At 37.3% G+C, this 15954-nt stretch overlaps 1 protein-coding gene across 5 annotated transcripts in view; it reads left to right on the top strand.

Annotated features, from left to right (window-relative positions):
• The window catches only part of larp1b (La ribonucleoprotein 1B), a 34233-nt gene extending 19703 nt beyond the window's left edge, over positions 1 to 14530 (top strand). For 4 of the 5 annotated variants that reach the window (XM_034120401.1, XM_034120246.1, XM_034120324.1 and 1 more), the window contains 8 exons: positions 5050 to 5161; positions 5552 to 5721; positions 6791 to 6897; positions 7589 to 7749; positions 8351 to 8495; positions 10147 to 10256; positions 12273 to 12400; positions 13043 to 14530. In XM_034120401.1, coding sequence (XP_033976292.1) covers positions 5050 to 5161; positions 5552 to 5721; positions 6791 to 6897; positions 7589 to 7749; positions 8351 to 8495; positions 10147 to 10256; positions 12273 to 12400; positions 13043 to 13279 — 1170 coding nt within the window. In that variant the 3' untranslated portion in view covers positions 13280 to 14530. The remainder of the gene's footprint in view (positions 1 to 5049; positions 5162 to 5551; positions 5722 to 6790; positions 6898 to 7588; positions 7750 to 8350; positions 8496 to 10146; positions 10257 to 12272; positions 12401 to 13042) is intronic. The other variant, XM_034120206.1, reaches the window with a different exon arrangement.
• Positions 14531 to 15954: the final 1424 nt, after the last annotated feature.

Below are 15954 nucleotides of genomic sequence, written 5' to 3'. Positions count from 1 at the left end.
TTGTCGTAATGCAACTTTAACTTTTAATAACATAAAACATTTTAAAGCTTGTTCAAGAAAGCTGAAATATCTTAATTTAAACTTATATTTGTGGCATCGGGATGATTGAAGTTTTCTGTAGTCTAATACAGGTTGTGTTTATTGTATAACTTTTTGAAGACCCATTCAAAATCTCTTCTGGACTAAATATTTCTAAATTCTGTTCAATTTTCATTCAGAAAGTCTTGATTTAAATGTTTTCCTGAAGCCTTAGTCAGATTGAACTCTCACCAATATTGCATCAATATAAAAACAGTTCTTACAAATTATCATGGGAACTTAAAGCTCTTTTTATTCCAAAGACTGCCAAATAAATATCCTACTATCTAAAATGTGCTATTTTTGACTTATTGAATATCTTCGGTTTTACACATCATGCAGCGGTAAAGCTACAATTCATATTAACAGGGGGTCCGCGGGGTCTTAAAAAGTATTAAAAGTTGATAAATCAATTTAGCGAAAATGAAGGCTATTAAAAAGTATTAAACGGCATTTTCCAAGGTATTACATTTTGTAGCTTGTTTTCAATAAGTATATCAATTGTCCAAAGCGGTTGTATTCTACAGTTTGCCTGAATGTAATCATTGCGTAGGTGTGTAGTGTGATTCTGTGTAGTTTACAGGGATGCAAACTTGTCACCTTTCGGCGAAATTCGCCATTTTGAATCCAAAATAGGTCGTTTGTGTGATTCATGTAGATCTGCAATAAAAATATTTTTGGGGTATGGGGGGGGGTCTGGGACCCGGAGTAATCTGCGGCCGCGAGCTGTTATGTGCCATCATGACACGCATGGTGTTCTTTTTTTATATATTATAATGCAGCGCGAGCTGTGTGCTCGAGTCTTCCTGCCTGTCGGCTCTGCTCATGGATGTATAATAAGGCTCTGCCGCTCCGCTATGATGGTCTAGCTTAATTAGCTACATTACCTACGGTGCGTTCGTTAATATTAACTGTGCGGTCCGGAGTCACTGTGGCACAGACTGGACCGCTGGTGAGCAGCTGTTAGAACGGGCCGTTCAGGTGTTCAGATCAGAGCTCCCTGTCGGAGCGGCAGAGCGTGATGTGCACTGAAACGTTTTTCTGTCGCAATATTATCGTTGAGCTAGCTAACTAGCATACATTGTCACTATCTGCTAACGTTAGCTTTAGCCTTCGTTTTCAAATAGTTTTTTTCATAGGCTATAAACGGAGGTGGTATAAGTATAGATCTTGTACTTGAGTAAAAGTAGAAGCACTCAGATCTTGTACTAGAGTAAAAGTAGAAGTACTCAGGTCTTGTTCGTAAAAGTAGAAGTACTCAGATCTTGTACTTGAGTAAAAGTAGAAGCACTCAGATCTTGTACTTGATTAAAAGTAGAAGTACTCAGGTTTGAGTAAAAGTAGAAGTACCAGAGTGTAGGAACAATCCTGCAATCAAAATGTTCCTCAAATAAAAGTACAAAAGTATTATCATCAAAATATAGTTAAAGTAGCGACAGTAAAAGTAGAAGTACTCAGATCTTGTACTTGAGTAAAAGTAGAAGTACTCAGGTCTTGTACTTGAGTAAAAGTAGAAGTACCAGAGTGTAGGAATACTCTGTTACAGTAAAAGTACTGCATTCAAAATGTTCCTCAAGTAAAAGTAGAAAAGTATTATCATCAAAATATAGTGAAAGTCGCGACAGTAAAAGTAGTCGTTGTGCAGATTGGTCCATTTCAGAATAATATATATGATATGTTTTATAATGATTGATCATGAAAGTGTTCTCAAAGCTGGTAAAGGTGCAGCTAGTTTGAATGACTTTGAATACTGTAGCTTGTGAATTTACTCCAGGTGGAACTAAAGTCTGATTTAACACTTGATTATATTTCACATCATTCATCCAGATCTGTAAAGTAACTAAAGGTATTAAATACATGTAAAAGTACACCATGTACCTCTGAACTGTAGAGGAGTAGAAGTACACCATGTACCTCTGAACTGTAGTGGAGTAGAAGAACAAAGTAGCAAAACATTGAAATACATAAATAAAGTATCTCAAAATTGTACCCAAGTATAGTACTTGAGTTTATGAACTTAGTTACTTTACACCAGTGGCTATAAAGATAGAAAGACTAAGCTTTGCACAGAGGCATGAAAATACATTTTCAAAATGCTCAACAGTGCTGCCAAAATTATAAACTGACTGCTACACAATTAAAATAAATGCTTTTATATATTTCTATTAGATGTGACTCTTTGGCGTTTCTGTTATTATTAACTGCTTTAGTTGTTCTGACTGCTAAAATCCTGTTATTCCTCATTTTAAAGCCGATATTCCGTGGGGTCGGGGGGCTCGGATCCTTGTCACCTTTTTCATACCTGATGAGTTTGCATCCCTGAGTTTATTTATGGCATCCCGTTGGATTTGACGTCATCTGAACAGGACATCGCACGCTCACTGCTTGATAGCGCGCAAAGGTCCGTTTACGCCGGTTGTTAAACATCATCGTTATGGGGAAATGCAAGTTTGCGTCCAAATGGTTGGAAGATAAGGAGGAAGGACAATCAATACTGTATATAGTAAATGTGAGGTAAAGTGTGTCGCCAATGTAACCGGTTAAAACTCAAAGTGGCGATGAGGTCTTAAAATATATGGAAAGGGTCTTAAAAAAGGTCTTAAAAGGTATTAAATGTGACTTCAGGATTCCTGCATACACCCTGATTTAAGAAACATCTACACATTCATTATTGTTAAGCACAAATGAACATGTGCTTTATTCCCTGAGGATAAGACTTAGATACCAATACGGACAATCCATTTTTGATCAATCAGATGAGTCACAAGTCTTAAAAAAGGCTCACTCTCCTTGAACTGATATTTGATTAAAACAAGTTTGCTTTCATCGTGCCTTAAGACACAGTCAGTAATAAGTAAAAAGAAAATGTGGGCTTTTATACCTACTGGTTATTTCCCACTATTTGAATTTCCTAAATCCCTTTTTATATATATATATTTTTTTTTAACAAAGAACAGACAAAAAATGCTACATTTTATATAATAATATTTAATATTATGGAAATAATAAACTTGTAAATACTACATTTTATTTAGTAAAATGTATAAACAACTTTTATTAAAATGTTGACAAGCGCTTTAGAGAAAAAGAGAGCAGCTAAAAGCAAAAAACATAAAATAAAAACTTGAATGCCATAAAGACACTCAGAAGAAGGTATCACATATAAATGTAGAATCATTATCAAACATCATTTTGCATTTTGCGATATATCAGTTGATTCTGATCTGTGAAATGTTTTATCTCAATGTTTTTTTACTCTTCTGTTCTTTGGCCACAGTTACGTATTTACTGACTGTTTAAGACACAGTCAGTAAATACAGTTAAATCATTTTTCATAAAGACACACAAAGGTCGCAGTTTGGCTGTTCTCTGCACAGTTTAAAGTTTCAAACGCCTCCCTAAAGCTTCGCTCCGATCGCTCTGACTTAAAGACTTTGTGACAGAGCTGTTAAATCTCTCGCTGTGGAGCAGGACAGAAATAAACTACAATTTATCGCCCCCTCACTCTGCGAGCTGCAGACTGAAGAGTGTCCCGCAGCTGCTTCCCGAGGGGGGTGCTGTCTCTAAACACGGTCTACAGGTTACACTGCGTTATGTTATCTTATTTAAATACAGATTTACTTAGCAATACTTTAAATGATCTGGGATCAGTATTCAGTATTGCTTTATCATCTCACTGGTACAATAAGTACTGAGTAAAAGTCAAATAAATCAGGTGATTCAAAATCTAACGTTAGATCAGTTTTAAATGTCTTATAAATACAATAACACACATAAACAGTAATACTCATTATGCTATTCTTATTTAAATACATTTGTGATTATATTATGTGAGAGAACATGGGATACACATAAAATGAAAGCAACACAAACCATGCACGTGCATAAATAAATACTAAGTATGTTAAATAAATAGGTAGTAAGATAGTAGGTTTAATAGCCATTGTTTATTTGCTGAAGTAATTAATAATATCTTAATATCTCACACAGTTTCTCTTTTTTAAACTTTAAAGTGAGTCGCAATTATTATTATTATTATTATTATTAAGTGAAAGGGGAGCGTTAGTTCAGGGATTTGACGTTACATTAAAATTTAATAAAAATTAAGGGTTTATTTCATGAAAAGTCAACCACACCAGAACAGATGTTTATTGATTAATAAACATCTGTTTTGCACACTTGGTGTTTAAAATGTAACTAATAATGTAACTTATTATGTTGTACTTACTGAAAGTCTGCATTATCTAAAGTCTCCAGAGAAAATGTGATACAAGACGTCTATGCATATATATCAAGGGTTTTAAATTGCATGCTAGGAAATGTCTGTTTGCACAACATATAAGAAATGTGTCTTTTTTTGTGAGTTTGTGAAGCTGTCTGCTCGTTTTCCGGGTCAAAGGTTGGGACTGATGTCGCCACATGTGGGAAATTTCACGCCTGAACACACAGAGGAAGGTCACCTGGATTCTCTTTCAGACGCTGACGTGTTGTTCAAAGTGTGGCACATCTGCTGAGTGTCACACAAGCGTTGTTATCAGTATACACTGTAACTGAGAGGGGATAATATTATTAGTTAATTATCTGACGGCAGTGCAGGAATAGTGAGAGTGTCAGTTATCTTACTTATTAATGACATCATGCAATAAAATAGACTAATAATAGAGTTCAATTTGGAGTTTATCAGCATTAACACTTCTTATTAACTCAGTTTAATAAAATAAAGCTTTTTGGTCTCACAAATACATTTACCTTTTCTGTTGGTTTCAAAATACAGCATTTAATTAATATTATTTTTCACCACTAAAAGAATATTATTTAAAAACAAAACAACATGGGTGCATTTACAGATGTTTTTTAATAGAATAGTTCGAATTAAAGAAAGTATTTCATGTGAACTCAGTTTTTCCAGGTGCTTTAGCTTCAACTAATATTGCAGATTCATGAATTGTGTTTCTGTGTGTCCCCCTGCAGGAAGTGGAGAGCTTTAAGAAGCTGAACGTCATCAGCAAAGACGAGTTTGAAACTCTCGCCCCCAAAGTGCCCGTCGAGCCGAATCAGGACATCTCGCCTCCTCTGTTGCCAGGTGGGTTTGTGGAGCTGAGCTTCCTGCTAGCTGTATTTTAACCACACATATAATATCATATTTATTTAACTAGTGTTTAATAACTATTCATTATTGTTGTTTATTAACATTCTGACATATTTGCTTTAGTTAAACCCCTGTTCTTTAACCCTCTTTAAAAAAAATAAACATTCAGATGCATGCAAGCCAAATGATGCCGAAGACCTGGTAGTCCTCATTATAGATAATATTAGTTCTGTAACAGTTATTGACTTCAATCAGTCTTAAACTATTGCGCGTTTGGTCTTTGTAATGTAATGAATAGGGCCTCACATGCAGGACCATGGGAAGAAATATATTAATATAAATATGAATGTTTTTATTGTGTGTGTGTGAACGCTGTGTTCTCAGTGGACAGTGGAGCAGAGATGGCTCGATCTCTTCCTGCAACGGTCCCAGAGTCACCAGTCGCTCACCAACCCCGCACCCCCAAAACGCCTCGCACCCCCGGGCGCCAGGACCCCAGCAAGACGCCTCGCTTCTACCCCGTCATGAAGGAGAGCGGCACCATCGACGGACAGGTCAGATCTCTCTCGAGTGTTGCGGTCGGAGATCTTAGATGTAATGTCGTGTTCATACAAATCGGCAGGAACATTTCCTCGCTCAACTTTGGCTTACGGTATCTGTTTTATTAATGAGGATTTAACCCAAATGAAACAGTTTTTGCTGTTATTTAATTGCAATAAGTGGAACAAAATGTTGCCAAAGTCTGAATTAAACACTTTTTCAAGTCTCTTTCCGCAATGGACAAGCAAAACACATTTAAATGTTTCTTTCCTGAATGGAGTTGGGATCGATCAGGGCTATTCTAACATTGTAGCTGCTCCATCAACACACTAATAACATCTAATCAGGCATAAATACGGCAGCAATGTTTTTGTTTATACACATCGAGTCAACTTATTGTGAAACATGGATTTAGCACTATTATTAGGGATATTTGCTCCATGATGAAGTCCAACTATTCATCAAATTATTCCAGTTTAAAGCCCGTTGACAATACTTCCATGCTATCCAATTTATATTTCACAGCTTTTGTTTGTGCACTTCTGACATCAGGCTCCAGACTACAGACTCTCTCTCTTTGCATATCCCTCCTGGCACACGCTGCAGTTATCTGTTTTACATGTATTTGTTTACATGGTTACAAAGGGTCAGACAACATTTGCAAATACTTCGCTGTTTCCACAAGTATCAGACGGAGTTTAAAGGGCTCGCTTCATCATTTTAAATACCAAGTATGAGCAGTCAACTTACATAAGGAGACAAAAATGCCTTACCCTCTTCCACTCCCGCCCATATAAGAGCAAAAACGGCTTACATGAAATACCGGAATTAAAATGGCTGAGGCTTCTGCACCACTTTGAGTATGTGCATGAAAGAGGTCTTGCCAGAAAGAGAAACCCCTAATAAAGCATTTGTTTTATCTGTCTCTAAATTATAACAAACCATCAATAATGCCAACTCAACTTGACATAAGTCCCAGAATCCCAGTTATCAGAAGACAGTCTGTAGCTGAAAGAGTAGAAATGATGTCCCGTCTTAGTAAACATCTCTTTGTAACACATGAATCTCTTTTCCCTGGAGCAGACGCCGAGGAAGAAGAAGACTCGCCACAGTTCGAACCCGCCTCAGGAAGCTCACATCGGCTGGGTGATGGACTCCCGGGAGCACCGGCCCCGCTCTGCGTCCATCAGGTCCCACTACTCGTTTTCCTACACCACTGTAAAGATGCTGTAGCGGATGTTAACCTTATAAACATGTTTCTTTGACTGTGACATTATCATCACAATATCAGGTTTTCTTTTGACAATATACCAATATTACCTCTTAATTCGGGAAGATAATGGTTATTTATTTAAAAAAATATAACGCCTAGTAATGATTTCCTAACATATTTTTCATGTTCAGTTATCGCAGGATAGTCAAATGTCTTGTGTTGTCAAAAACCTACAAATATTCAATTTACAATGATAGAAAAGATAGAAAAGCAGCAAATCCTCACGTTTTAAATGCTTGAAATTGTAAATATATTTTTCAATACTCTTTATAAATGACTAACAATTTCATTCCAGTCGACCTATTGATTAATCTGAATCAGAATTACTGAAAATGTTCAGTGTTACAACAAAAGGGGCATATCAGGTAAAAGAGGCATGCGATATAAAGAGTAAGCTACCTTAAACACACATTAGTAAAATAATAAAAAAGTAAAATAATACATGTCAGCTGGTGTAGACTACAGGGTAATAAATAGTCCGGTTTAATAAAACGATAAACCAAAATAAGCCTAGATAGATTAGAGAAGTGAGACTAATAAACTTGACATAAGAGCACTCCTAGAATATGAACTATGTCACTGAAACGTCTCCGTTCCTTCTCTTACAGCAGCTCCAACGCCTCCCCGTCAGAAGGGGCTCCGCTGACAGGAAGTTATGGCTGCACCCCCCACTCTCTGCCCAAATTCTGGCATCCATCCCACGATCTGCTGCGGGACAACGGCTTCACTCAGCAGGGATACCACAAGTACCTCCGGCGGTGTCTTAATGGTACGGGACAAACTCCCTCACATGCTCTCACGTTTAGGAAGGTTTACACTGAATGAGCATTAAATGTATTATATATGTATTTATTGTAATTAAGTAAGTTACTAGTAAGTTACCTAGTAAGTAGGTAAGTGTATATATCAATAAGTAAGTATGGAAGTACGTTTATAGGTGACTTAGTAAGTAAATAAGTGAGGCTATATATGACCTAGTAGGTAAGTAAGTGTATTTATGACCTAGTAGGTAAGTAAGTTATAGTATGACCATCACTAAGTTAGTGTATATGTGACCATAGTAAGTAAATGAATATAGTACCTAGAAAGAAAGTGAGTTTATGTAGCATCTTGTAAGTAATCACCTTTTTTTTAATCAAAGTTAAGTGCTTCAAAGGGGGAAAAAACACATGTATAGTTATAAACACATATACAAATAAAGAAGACAATATACAGTGTATAGATTGGTTTTAAGCATTTTTTGAAAGCAGTTTACAGACTCTGATGATCACCACATGTACTGGTGATAGTGATCATCTAGTGAGCGCCTGTGAATTGAAGACACAGCTTTTTCTCTGTGCTCTCCGGTGACTGAATCGATGTTTTTGCAGAGAGGAAGCGTCTGGGGGTCGGTCAGTCGGGAGAGATGAACACGCTGTTCAGGTTCTGGTCCTTCTTCCTGAGGGACAACTTCAACAGGAAGATGTATGAGGAGTTCAAACTGCATGCTCTGGAAGATGCCAAAGACAACTACAGGTGAGAATGTATAGATGTTTAAATGTTAAAGGGATAGTTGTGATCGGTGTTGTATAAAGTACAAATCCATAGTTTTAAGTTCAGTAGAAAATGGTTTGGAGAAACGGAACAAAAGGCAAGGCCACTTTATTTATATAGCACCTTTCAACACAAGAGGCAGTAATGGTGCTTTTCCACTGCAGGACCTAGCATGGCTTAGTACGGTATGGTTAGGCCTTGGTAGGCCAGGCTCACTTTATGCTGCGTTTCCATTACAGTTTACCAACTGGGGTAGTAACTATAGTAACGCAGTGTAGGCGGGGCGATCGGCTGTTCGGCGGATGGAGCGACGCTGCGTAAAACTGCCGTGACGTTATCTTCAATGCGAACCACAAAACCAAAACATAAGCCGTTAGCTGTTAGCACTCAGAGCTCACAGCTCCTCATATATGTTCAGAAACTAGACAAAAGTTAAACAAGTACAAACCACAGACTGCCTGTGTCATGGCGAATACAGTCGCTGGTTTATTTATGTCTGTATGCCGTTGTTGTGAGTGTGGACGGTCGGAGCATATACAACGTTAGCTTAGCCGATCTCCATTCAGAAAACACGCATTTTAAAAGGTTTTTCGCCTGCCGTCTGTCTGCAGACCGGTATCAGTATGTTGTTACTTCGGCATCATTTTGAAACGTGTATTACAATTGAATCACGGTAAAATATGTTCATTTTGTTGTAGTCGTAGCCCCCCCTTGCCAGCGATTCTCTCTGACCATTCAGCAGTCGAGTGTTTACGTCACTAGTTTAGCATATTCAGCCCGGTTGTTGGCCCGGTAAGAACCTCGATTTTGGAGGGCCAGAAAAAAGGTGAAAAAGTAGCCCTGAGCCAGAACTACCCCTAGTGGAAAAGCAAAAAAAAGCGAGCCTGGTTTGGCCCGGCCCGCTTAAACCGTGCTGCAGTGGAAAAGCGCCCTAAGAGAGCAGCAACTCTTGTATTCTGTGAGGTAAAATGACTGTTTGGCAATGAGACTGGTGGCTTTGAAGAGAGATGAGAACAGCTTTAGATCCTTTGTGGGTAAAGGGGTCAAAATATTCTAATTATAAAATGCACTACTCACTTTTTGGTGTCTAAAACAAATACTCTTGACTGCTTCTCCAAATGTTTAAATTGCAGATCATTACACCTCCCTCTGTGTTAGAAGCAGAAGCAGTTTTTGACCACTATTATTCGACAGCAGAGGATCGCGTTCGGGGGGGGGGGGGGGGGGGGGGGGGGGGCGGCTGCGGCTGCCTCGATGTCACGATGTCACATTGTTGTTTATCTGCCAGAAGGAATCTTCTCTCACCGGCCAAACCCACATTCTTGTCTGAATAATTGGGAGGGACAGGGCGTGTGCAGACAGTGTTGCTACTCAGCTGTTCATGATGACTTTATCAGACTATTCACTTGTCAGTCCTCTTCTTCTTTAATTAAAGAGACATGCAAAGCTAATAATAATCAGTGAGACAAAGCTCCTACTGTTGTGAGCTGTTGGAGCCACATGTGGGAAAATAGCCGCTTACAGTTGCATCACAAAACACCCTCCCCGTAAAAACAAAACATTGAAATGCAGGGTGTGTTTACTTGTCTTTGTTTTCACAGCGCTGTTCAATATTTGTTCCCCTCATCTGCAGGTACGGGCTGGAGTGTCTCTTCAGATACTACAGCTACGGTTTGGAGAAGAGATTCAGGTCCGAGCTGTTCAAGGACTTCCAAGCAGAGACCCTCAAGGACTTTGAGAGAGGTAATGTCCATCAGAAAGTGACCAAGAGCGCCCAAACTCCATATTTACACTGAGATTTTCAGGATGAAGTTATGTCACTGCTCACTGTTCGAGTATGTCAACACAAACTGGGTGTTTCCAATGTGGGTGCAGTAGTTTGTAATATAGCTCACATAAACATGAAGCAACATGAAGTTGGGACATCCAAATTAATTTGTGAAAATATGATTCAGAACTTTCATTTAGAAAAAGTGTATTTGTTTCAACTAAACCGTCATATTATTTGAGGATGACAGGAGTATACACCACTACAAAACATGTTGTGAGAAATATAGTATTTGTTAAATAAATTAAATATACAGAATAACAAATAATAATAATAATACTTTTTAACATTAAAAGGTAAGGTAACATTAAGCTGTCTTTGGCTCTTTTCTGCTGTAACAATGTAAATGTTCCCCTCTGTGGGACTAATAAAGGGATTCTGATTCTGATAAAGACTTGAAAAGATTCAGTCGCAGTGCTTTAATATAGTTAAACTGAGCAGATACAAGGAATGTGTTAGGAGCCTAATTTATTTATTTCATTGCCATATACATATATTTAATATGCTTATTATTAATTAATTTAATAAAATGGCATCCCATACCCACAAAGTCTTTCTTTCCTTGAAACAGGCACCTCATTAAAAAGTGACATTGTCAAGTTACATTAAAATCATTCAAAGGCATTAGTTTGAGATTTATAATATATATCTCAAACTATTATATAATAGATCAGAATCAGAATCAAGTTTATTGCCAGATACTTTGACACATACAAGGAATTCACTTTGGTGTTTGGTGGTGCAAACATAAACAATTTAAGTCAATCTAAGACAAGTATTTACACCAAATTGATATATATATATATTAAAGAACCGTTAAAGCTAAAAAACGAAAACACTTAGGACAATGATATATATGACAGTATGGCAAACTAAAGTGGAGGGTTGTGCAGACGTGTTTGAAACATTCATCAGCTGTTGTCGCGCTTCATATAACGAGCTACAGTTGTTAAACACACACCTAAACACAGCTCCACTATGGTGTGTGTGGCATTTCAAGCTTATTAATGCTAAATAATGCCAACGTGTGTCCCGTTTGACCCGACTTAAAGGTTCACGGTGCAGATTTCCCCCCTCTAAGCTGAAAGTGTGAAAGGAGGAAACAAGGGATTAAAGTCGATTTCTCAACACTCAGTGACTCGGTGAGGCAGAATGGAGGACGGCCAGTAAAGACTGCAGCAGCCGCTTATTTCCAGCTCACTTGTTCTGGTTTCCCATTCTGACCCGACACAGACCGAACGACTCATAGCGTCGGACCGCAGCTCGATGCTGTTCTCATGAGTCACAAAGGACTGATAATCGATGCACTAATTAAGATGGTTCCTGAATTGATGTGGCTAACATGAGTCATTTTCTTATCGTAAAGCACTCGGAAGTTGTTTTTATCTGATAAAAGGGGAAGCATTGCACGTCTCTGCGGGGGGATCATTATACAATATGGCTTTAAATCTCTCTTTTTACTATCTAATGCACAATATTTAGTGTTTTCATTTGAGTGTCAGATTTCAGAGAGAGAAATCTATTCTTCATCAACATTAAAAATGGTACTAGTTTCTCTATATTCTATTTTAAATTAAATAGTTTGGGTTAATTTAACGACAGCGTTTATCAGATGATATGACCTGCTTCTTATTGTTTCTGCGAGATGACGAACCACTTGGAAGCTTACATTAATAATTAAATTAACAACCAAAGGAAAAGCATAACAAATTATAAAAGCTATTATCTCAGAGTATTTTTAAATTGCATTATTCATCATACCAATTATTGCACTTTACAGTAAATTGGGATCCTATGTAGCTCAAAAGTCTCCTGGTAATACAATCTGAAAAGGAGAATTCAGAGAGAATGCTTATTATGTACGTCAGCGCCATCATATTTCCACCATACACAGTGAATTTGTACTGAATCAGCTGTGCATTGTGCTGCAGGTCAGCTGTACGGACTGGAGAAGTTCTGGGCGTTCCTGAAATACTCGAAGGTGAAGAACCAGCCCATCGACCCGAAGCTGCAGGAGCACCTCTCCCAGTTCAAGAACCTGGAGGACTTCAGGGTCATGGTGAGTCTGAAATGAATGATACCGTGTGACTGAAAAACACAAGTGGCAAATATCACAACACGTACAATACAATAACACCTGAAACATTGAACAGGTGAGGATTGAGACAATGCAGCGAAATCTGTGACAATGAACAAATATAAGTAATTTACTTATACAAGACATGTAACGAAAAAAACATGGACATAGCTATCATCTCACACCTATCCTGCTATACCTCTACTTTTAGACATTTAATACTTTACATACAGGATAAATGTGCACACTAACTCATGTGCATCCTGTTTCAGATGGAACATCATAACTTTTATAATAATATATTTATTATAATCAGGAACAGCTGCAAGAGAATAAAATGTATTTTGAGGTTGAAGATTTTACCTTTCACCTTTTTTGCAAGGCTAGTTTATTTATATAGCACATTTCAACACAAGGCAATTCAAAGTGCTTTACAACAATGAAAGATATTAAGAGCATTAAGAAACACATTATGAAATGACATTTAAAAACATTCATTATACTTATTATTATATTGGACTATAACGAGTAATAGATTATCTAAATAGTTTAATCTTTTTGTTGTTGATCATTCAATGTTTTCCGCCCTATTATGCATTGACCTCTGACCTGTATTTCCTGCAGCCCCCGATGGGAGATGAGGGAGGCAGGAGGAGACGTCTCTCATCCTCGGCTGGGGATGAAGGGAGGCGTCGGCGACATCCTTCCAACACTACCTCAAAACCTGCGCCGGCCTCAAAATCCTCCACCACCTCCAGCGCTGCACAGAACACGCCCAAAGACAACGCCCCGAAAACAGCCGCCGCCCAGGGGAAGAAGGCCGAGCCCGGGAAGAAGGAAAGTGTCGCAGCTAACAAATGAAGCTCCTCCTGAAGGTGTGAGTTTGGAAAGAAGATGAAGAGAGAGGCGACGGCGGCTCTGAGATCAGCGTTCGCTCTTTTCAGCAGCAGAAGTGTTTGAGTATGAAGAGAGACTGAGCGTGGTTGACTTAATATGATTGTTTTTATCTGTGCATTTCATTTTAAAGCAAGCAAAGCAAAGCGTAGGCAGTGAGCTTGAGTCTGTGCGCCTGGCCGCTCATAACGTTTACAACATATACAAAAAAAAAACCCACAAAAACAAATGCATTCCCTGCATTTTGCCTTTTTATTCTCTCAGATGCCAAAACTCTTTCAACACTTTTTGTTGATCTCAAATTCTGTAAAGAGCTCTGGTTTGTATGGAGCTCTCCGCCTGTTGAACTGTGATTCTAGTTTGCCAAGATGAGAGATAACGCAGATAGTCTCGTGTGCCTTGATCTGATTCACCAGGAGGTAAAATAGTTCAGATTTTTAAAGTCTTCCCAACTCATCATTTGAATGTGTTCAAAACTGACAACACTTGCAGCTTTTTCCTTATTTTCTCACAACGTTAATATCTTTTTTTATCATGACAATCACTGCTGCAGTCATACATTTGTGAAGGACCCCCGAGGCTGCTGCTCATCAGATGTGTCCTGATGTTTTCACTGACGGGCTTCACAGCTAAACGTATCATGTTGGTTTTTAATTAAAACCTGCAAGAAAGAAAAATGACAAAATTATGTGGGAAGCTTTACTTATAGTCCCGTTTTACACCCAGAGCTAGTATAATTTATTGTTTTATTCTTGTTTTTATTTTTACTTGATTTGATGAATTAGTCTTAGGTAATCATTACAGTTTTTAATGGCTTTTGCTATTGAATATTATATATATGGAAAAAAAAAAAAGGAAATGTTTCTGCTGGAATTGTGGGTGTGAAGCTAGCATCATAAGACTACAGTTTATTTTAGCTTGAAGTTTACTTCATATTATGTTTGAGGCTTTGTGCTCTAGAGCACTTAATTCATTAACTTTCCTTTACTTCAGCGATGAACTTAAAAGAGGTTTTAGAGTTGAACTTTAAGAAAAAAAAATGTAAATACTATAAAAAATGATTTGCTATTCGATTATTCTTTTTGATTTTAAGAAGTGATTTTGTTTTATTGGTAGTGTGGTTTTGAGTGTGTATTTAGGATAAAGCAATGCATGTTAATGCCACAGTCATGAATTGTAAAATGCAAAAAAATATAAAATAACATTTGATTGTATAAACCTGTGTTTGAGTGATCTGTTCTGTCTGTTAGCTTACTCCGCACATTTCTCATCTCACTTTTAATATGTTGTGGTTTAGCTGAGGGCGACTCATCGAGCCTGATCAGCAGGTTTTCTTACCAACAATGTTTGAGGGAGTACTTTGTCACCTTTAATTAAAAAACAAACGGTCTGATCTTAATCTACTGTAAATCAAAAAGGAAGATTGTTTTTCACTCGGTGCATTTTGACCAGTTTTCAGCTAGAAGAGAGTAAACAAGCAGTTTGGAAGAAAAAGTATTTACATAGTGTGTGCAAATAACATTCAGATAAGAGCTGAATAAAAATGATGAAACTAGGGAAATGGAATTGTGACCTAGAAAACTAAAGACAACACATGATTTAACATTAAGCAAAACATGGATGCCAATAACATTTAAGAAAATGGCATTTATTGTATTAGAAATGCATGTTCTGGACTGAAAATGTCCTATTCTGCTCATGTAGTCATACTGCTAGACGTTTAAAAATACAATTTCAAAGCTTCAGTAAATCTGAAGATGTTTAAGAAAATAAAAGATTAAAAAATACTTATTTATAATCACTGCTATTTTCTTACAAGTTGTTCTTTGTGACTACGGGTCCCGATCAGGTCCCGATGGAGAGACAGAAAACATCAACAGGACAGTCAGGGGTAGGCGTGTGCTGTGCTGCATTCAAGTGTTCCTCGTAAAACTCAACTCTATTGAATACGTGGATCTGAATGGGACTTTCAAGGGATGCTGTGTAAGTACAGTTGGTTCAATGTTAAGTAGTTTAATCAGTTTTGTGTTTGTTGAAATCTTTATTTTAAATATGTCTCAGTATGCACCTGAATCACATACAATACTTTCCATCGTACACCATTTGTTTATTGATGTTTTCCTCATAGAAATAAAAGACAACGGAAACACATTAGGTCAATAAAAAAGTGATAGGTGCAAGTAGTAAGCAATAAATAAGAGAATGCAAAACCAAAACAAGACACATGCATACCAAAAGCAGTACCGAGACTGAGATAATAACATTAATTGATAAAAGAAAATATAGTGATAATTAAATAAAATACCTAAACATAAAGTAATAGTTGTTTGGTCTGCAGTTGGACAAATCCACATCTTTTAATTTATATTTTCTCAACTGTATGTGTCAAATAGTCTCATGTTTGTACATTTTCCTTTCCCTCTCCCCTTCATCTCACTTTCACAAAATAAATAAACATGATTATTTCGAAACGTCATCTGAATAAAGAATAATAAGTTTACTTTCAGTGCATTCTGCAACCATCACTCTGTGTGGGTTACTTTTTAATAATAAATAAGATAATCAGGTGATTTCACTTATGCATATACAAAAATAGTGTAGCCAATACAAGTTTAACAATAATAATAAGTGTAAATAAAATT

The sequence above is a fragment of the Trematomus bernacchii genome, unplaced genomic scaffold (genome assembly GCF_902827165.1).
Source record: "Trematomus bernacchii unplaced genomic scaffold, fTreBer1.1, whole genome shotgun sequence".
NCBI classification, from domain to species: Eukaryota; Metazoa; Chordata; class Actinopteri; order Perciformes; family Nototheniidae; genus Trematomus; species Trematomus bernacchii.
The sequence above is the reverse complement of the archived record's forward strand: the minus strand, read 5'-3'. Positions and strand labels throughout refer to the sequence as shown.